Genomic DNA, 6,933 nt, shown 5'->3' on the forward strand with positions numbered 1-6,933 from the left:
AATTTGCTAGAACTATGGTAATTTAATGCTGACACATAGAGCATTGTCGCAGGAATTTTCTGTCACTGGATTAAAAATTCCAGCCATCCAACCACCCAGTACACTAATTTTAACACATGAAAAGTACTTAGTACCATGCTTAGCACTGGGAGGGGCTGGGAGTGTTTATTTTGGTATATACAGTGATGTAAGAATTTAAGTTGCATTTAGTAGATAGATTCCTAGGTATTCCAGCACCATTTACCGAATGAACTATCATTTCCTCATTATCCGGCAAGACCCTGATTTCCTACAAATATTGAATGTAGAACTTATTTATGTACACCAGGCTCTGCCTCTGGACTTTCTGTTCTGTTCCAGAGACCCAGTACCAGAATATTTAAATCACTGTGTCGTTAAACACGTTTTAATATCTGATAGGGCCAGTTTCTGCGCACTGCACATTTTTTTTTTCCTTTCAGGAACATGTTCAGGCCCGCGGCAGGGGGCGGGGTCACGCCTCCTCCTCTGCTCTGGTTCCCGCGGAGCCTCCCGGACGCTGAGATGGAAAGCCCAAGGCTGCTCCCGGCTACCGGGACGCGACAGAGCGACGGTGCTGGCATCCCCGCGGGCGGCAGCCGGGTCCACGGAGGCCCTGACCCGCGGGCTGGCCAGGTCCCCGCGCGCCGACTCCTGCTGCTCCGGGGCCTCCAAGATGGCGGGCCCGGGAGGCGGCGCGAGGAGGCCCGCGCGGCCTCACGGGGCCCAGGCCCCAGCCCGTTGGCGACCAGGCCAGATTACGCTGGCGGCGGTGGCGACAGCGGCGACGGCGGTGGCAGCGACTTTTTCCTGGTGCTGCTGGACCCAGTGGGTGGTGATGTGGAGACCTCGGAAGCCCGCCAGGCCTCAGGGCCTGTAGGAAGGGAGGAGGCCCAGTCTGGCCCACAGCTCCACAAGGGTGAGAGTGGCGCGAATCCCGCGGGCTTCATGGCGCTGGGTCCCTGTAGTCTGTCCGCGGTTCCAACACCAGTCTCGGCCCCTGCCCCAGGCCCGGGACCCGCCGCCACCTTCGCGGGCACCGTCACTATCCACAACCAAAACCTGCTTTTGCGCTTAGAGAATGGTGTCCTCACCCTTGCCACGCCCCCGCCGCCAGCCTGGGAGCCTGGGGTAGCGCCTGCCCCTCAGCCCGGGGGTCTGATGGCTCACCAAGCAGGGATCCCACACGCAGCGCAGCCCAGCGACTGCCCCGAGCTGCCGCCCGACCTCCTGCTGGCCGAACCGGCTGAACCGGCGCCTGCCCCGGCGCCTGAGGAGGAGGCAGAGAGCCAGCTCGCAGCCGAGAGCCCCCGCAGGCCGCTGGGCCCGGGCCCGGGGGTGGTGCTGTACCTGTGTCCCGAGGCCCAGTGCGGACAAACCTTTGCCAAGAAGCACCAGCTGAAGGTGCACCTGCTGACTCACAGCAGCAGCCAGGGCCAGCGGCCCTTCAAGTGCCCCCTGGGCGGCTGCGGCTGGACTTTCACCACCTCCTACAAGCTCAAGAGGCACCTGCAGTCTCACGACAAACTTCGGCCCTTTGGCTGCCCTGCGGAGGGCTGTGGCAAGAGCTTCACCACAGTGTATAACCTTAAGGCACACATGAAGGGCCATGAGCAGGAGAACTCATTCAAGTGCGAGGTGTGCGAGGAGAGCTTCCCTACACAGGCCAAACTCAGCGCCCACCAACGCAGCCATTTCGAGCCCGAGAGGCCCTATCAGTGCGCGTTTTCCGGCTGCAAGAAGACGTTTATCACAGTGAGTGCCCTGTTTTCCCACAACCGTGCCCACTTCAGGGAACAGGAACTCTTCTCCTGCTCTTTTCCTGGATGCAGCAAACAGTACGACAAGGCTTGTCGCCTGAAAATTCACCTGCGGAGCCACACAGGTGAGAGACCTTTCCTTTGTGACTTTGACGGCTGTGGCTGGAACTTCACCAGCATGTCCAAACTCTTAAGGCACAAAAGGAAGCACGATGATGACCGGAGGTTCATGTGTCCTGTGGAAGGCTGTGGGAAATCTTTCACGAGGGCCGAGCACCTGAAAGGCCACAGCATAACCCACCTGGGCACAAAGCCTTTTGTGTGCCCTGTGGAAGGCTGCTGTGCCAGGTTCTCTGCTCGCAGTAGTCTCTACATTCACTCCAAGAAACACTTGCAGGATGTGGACACTTGGAAAAGCCGTTGCCCAGTCTCTACTTGTAATAAACTTTTCACATCCAAGCACAGCATGAAGACCCACATGGCCAAAAGGCACAACCTCAGCCAGGATCTCTTAGCTCAGCTGGAAGCTGCAAATTCTCTTACACCCAGCAGTGAACTTACCAGCCAGGGACAGAGTGATCTCAATGATGCAGAGCTAGTGTCTCTCTTCTCTGATGTGCCTGGCAGTAGTTCTGCTGCAGTGTTGGACACAGCACTGGTGAACTCTGGAATCTTGACTATTGATGTGGCTTCTGTGAGTTCAACTCTGGCAGGGAACCTCCCTGCTAATAATAATAATTCCTTAGGGCAGGCTGTGGACCCTCGGACCTTGATGGCCACCAGTGACCTTCCCCAAAGTCTGGATACCTCTCTCTTTTTTGGAACAACAGCCTCTGGTTTTCAGCAGGGTCCCTTAGATACGGATGATGCCTCAAGTCTAAGTGTGGGGCCATTGGCATCTCTGGGCCCTTTGGCTATGAAAAACTCGAGTCAAGAACCCCAAGCTTTGACGCCCAGCAGCAAGCTAACAGTGGACACAGATGCTCTGACTCCTTCCAGCACCCTTTGTGAAAACAGTGTCTCAGAACTACTGACGCCAACCAAAGCAGAATGGAATGTACATCCTGACTCTGACTTCTTTGGACAGGAGGAAGAAACCCAGTTTGGATTTTCCAATCCAGCAGGAAACCATGGTTCTCAGAAAGAAACAGATCTTATCACAGTGACTGGCAGCTCATTTTTGGTATGAACTATTAATTCCTTGCCACATGGCTTACTTTTGTTAATTACACTCAATTTTAAGGATATTCTGGACTAAATGTTTAAATGCAGTCATTTCCCATAGGTTTGAAAAAGAACAAAGTCCTGGGCTACGAGTCTGAAGATTTAAATTATGATCTTGACTCATGTCAAGTTGTGTGACCCTGAGCAAGTCACGTAACCAATCTGAGCCTTAATTTGCTTATTTATAAAATGAGGTGGTTTAAATAGATTGTTTCTAAGGTATTTTTAACTCTGTGATTCCTTGATAATAAGCTATTTCCTTGGAAAAAAATTAGGACATTTTTTAGTGATGGTGTTGCATGTGCTTTTTTTTTCCAAACGTACATAATGGTACACGAAGCAGCCATATGTTTTGCACCCAAAATCAGCTATTATTTATTCACAGTTTTGTTTATCTAATTTTCACTCTAACCCTTTTCAAGAAATATTTTGTAATAAATACCAGATATTACATCATTTCAATCATAATTATTCTATATATAGTTCTATAAAGGATGGGCTCTTTTGGAAAAAATTACAATTCCATTATCATACTTAAAGTTAACAATAACTCCTTAATACCAATAAATATCTAGTCAGATTCCAATTTGCAGTTGTCCCATAAATATTTATTTTAATATTTTTAATATAGGATTCCAGTAAATCTCTTCTGTGTCTTTTTAATTTGTGTTTCCCCTTTGTCTCTTAACTTGCATAGATTGTTTTGCATGTAGCATTTGCCACAATCTTAAATTTTTGTGATTACATCCTGGTGTTAAGTTCCTCTATCCTCTGTTTCCTGAATTTGGTCGTTGGATCTAGAGACTTGATCAGATTGGAAATGTGATTTTCGGGGCAGGAATATTTCCTAGGTTGTGTTGTGTTCTTTTTTCAGGTAGTACATAATGTGTGGTTCTCTCTTTGTGATATCTGCAGTTGCTGCTGATGAATGAATTTATTCATGATTACCTGTGTTTCTGATATCATGGATTGTTTTTTGTAGAATTACTAGTAGTGGAGGAGGAAATGCTGTTTAAGGCATTTATAAAAGTTTAATAGAAATATTTAATTCCAGAATATTTTCTTAAACAGTGATATAATTAACAAGAAAAAGGCTAATAAAAAAAATGTTGGCTGTTCTCCCCATTTATATAACTTCCTGACCTTTTTAAATGAGGGCAGGATTTGTTTTTGTTGAAATTGCCAGCCTGAATTTTGACATGAAACAAACCCAGGGTCAAATTTCTGTGGGATAAGTGGCCTTGATAACTAAGCCTCAGTTTCATAGCCATCAAATGATCATAGTAATGCATACACATAACTAACATACTTTAGAATATCCTTCTTTTCAATTTTTTAATATGTAAGGAAAAGTATTATGTGCTTTGGCATATTTTGAGGAATTTATATAATTTTTTTTACCCTGTCAGGCCTCCCTACTCTAAGGGAGAAATTGAGATAATTTAATCCTATTCATGTTAGGCAATAAATTTTCTGAGGTTTAGCGTGAGGCAGGATAGGGAATGTCTTTATTTTCTCCCCTGAATAATTACCCCCTACTCGCAGGAATTTCTGTGGGGAAATTGCAGGAGAGGAGACATTGCTCACAGGTATATCTGCATCCCTTTCCATTAGACGAGTTTGTCACCATCTTTGTGCTGCTTCCAAAGTCAGACTTCACTGTGATTATGGAGCCTGCTATTGTATGAAGCTCTGATAATGGAATAGAGAAGGTTTCTTTCCCTCTGTGGTCTGGAGAGCTCATTGTTTGCATTTTCTCAGATTTGGAAAGATAGAATGAATCTGAATATTGTGTAAACTGTCTTATATGAGTGCAGCTTTTGAATTTTGTGGAACAAAATTCAGAACAACCCTGTAGTTTTGGCAAAGTCTGTGCTGTGTCTCATGACAATTTAGCCAGCTTACATTCCAAATGGGCTTTGGCTAGTGACTGACAGTTGTATACATAGCTTAAAACAAAGAGAAATTATTTTCACCTCTCCTTTTCCATTCATCCAACTTCCATGATTCATTCCATTTGATTTCTGTTACTTTCTGCTTAACTTTATCCACACTCCATTCCCATGCATGTGCATTCCAGTCCTTGCTATGCCTTTCTTTTTTAATTTTTTAATGGATATATCTTTTCCTACCACTGTTTTCTCATTTTAGAAAATACTGTGTGTGTATGTATGTATATATGACTCAGATGATAAATGAGATTATATATTGTTCAGATGGATGTAGATTTCTGTTTAATTGTTTTCCTTTTTAAAAAGTTTTTGCCACAGAGTTCTCCTAATATTCTCTTATTTGCTCTAGTGTACCAGTCCAGTAGTGTTGGCACATGAATGTCTGTGGATGACAGTTATTGTAGCACTTTGGCAGTGCACTAAAAACTTGCCACTTTGAAATGTTTCTGTACTGTGTGTGGGTATATACACATACACATGCACACACACATATATTTTTTAAGTGGTTATATTCATTTACTGAAAAAAAGTAGGCATACTTTTGTAAATTAGAAATGCTCAAAATTGTCTACTCATTCAACAATTTTCTCCCTTCACTTTGAAATATTTGTATTTATAAAGTGCATTTGAAAAATATTGTCATTTATTAAGGTTTCTTAAATAGGCCACTATTTTTCATGTATGGAAGATAAGTGTGTCAAGGATTGAAATGAATGCACACATAGCAAATATCAAATAAATTATTTAAACACCAAGAGAATTTAATACTGTGACTTTATTTTTTTAATTCCTCAAACCAACTTCCTCCTACTAAAAAGTCATAAAATATATTTTTTCTTAACCCATTGCTGGAATTTTCAAAGGACAAATGTTACTTTTCTCAAAAATAAAAGCTTTTATTTGTCCATGGGCTCAAAGAGTTTCATTAAACAATTTGTTCAAATGATTTCCCTTTCAACACCATTTTCTAGAAAAGTGGTGAACTTCTATTCATTCAAAGTAAGAAATCTAATGTTTGTTGAGTGATATAAAGTTGCTATTACTCCTTATTAAATAATGGTACGTACATGTTTTCATTTAATCCTGGTTCCTTTCTTCTTCTCTTCCTTCAATCACTAGTTTATTACAAAAATCTTACCAAAAAAATTAAAATCTTGTCAATTGAAAGCAAAGTAACATGATAGTTTAAAAAGAAGACTGCTTTTAGGAGACTCTGTTGATCATGTTGATTGTAAATTAAAGTGTATATTGTTATTAGCATTATTACAAATTAGTATAATTAATATAACACAGTGCTTGAAAACAGGAGTGAAACATGGGTAGATTTTGAAGTTTGTGTCTGTGACCTAAACTTTTCATGTTCTTACCCAGAAAATATATAAGAAGGAAATTTTTCAGCTGGGGATTCCATTATATTTATTTCATATTAGCAAATATTTATTAAGCACCATTGTGCAAATGCAACATAACATATTGAGGGTTCTATGATACGAGCAATATGCAACTCATACCTTTAAGATCACAGTAGATAGGAGGAGAGAGAAAAAAAAACATTTATTAGAGAATTGGAGAACAGAAATGGGAAAAGTTTAATTTGGTAACAAAATGAGAAGTAAACACATACACACCACAAACCCACAGCCCACTTCACCCCTTCCCCCCCCCCCCCCCCAGGAAGAACAATGAGGAGTTTATTCTGGGCACAGATGAAAGTTTGTGAACATGTTTTAATAGAGGAGTTAGATCATGAAAATTATGTCTTAGGTTAATGTAATGGAAGTGTACAGTATGAATTAGGTGGGAGAGACTGGAATAGAATCAGTGAGAAAGCTTTTGTAGCAATTCAGCAAGTGTGGTATGATTAAGCATAAAGCCTGGACTAGAGTGGTGTCAGTGGAAAATGAGAGGTGGGAACCAATATTGAAGATGTTTTCAAGTTGAGGAAGGAATAATACTTAGCACATCATGAGGGAGATAGA

General features: G+C 42.9%; 1 protein-coding gene across 1 annotated transcript; it reads left to right on the forward strand.

The window, feature by feature from the left end:
- The first annotated feature begins 207 nt into the window (after positions 1 to 207).
- Positions 208 to 4,052, forward strand: LOC121024733 (zinc finger X-linked protein ZXDB). The gene has a single exon (XM_040466940.1). It carries the CDS (start codon positions 466 to 468, stop codon positions 2,965 to 2,967), a length of 2,502 nt encoding a protein of 833 aa, XP_040322874.1. The 5' UTR covers positions 208 to 465; the 3' UTR covers positions 2,968 to 4,052.
- The last annotated feature ends 2,881 nt before the right edge of the window (positions 4,053 to 6,933 follow it).

Source organism: Herpailurus yagouaroundi, unplaced genomic scaffold, assembly GCF_014898765.1.
Source record: "Herpailurus yagouaroundi ecotype Mexico unplaced genomic scaffold, PumYag 67040, whole genome shotgun sequence".
In the NCBI taxonomy this organism is placed as follows: domain Eukaryota; kingdom Metazoa; phylum Chordata; class Mammalia; order Carnivora; family Felidae; genus Herpailurus; species Herpailurus yagouaroundi.

Coding starts and splice junctions, on each gene's coding strand:
- LOC121024733 (XM_040466940.1), top strand. CDS start 466: ATGTTCAGGCCCGCGGCAGGGGGCGGGGTCACGCCTCCTCCTCTGCTC.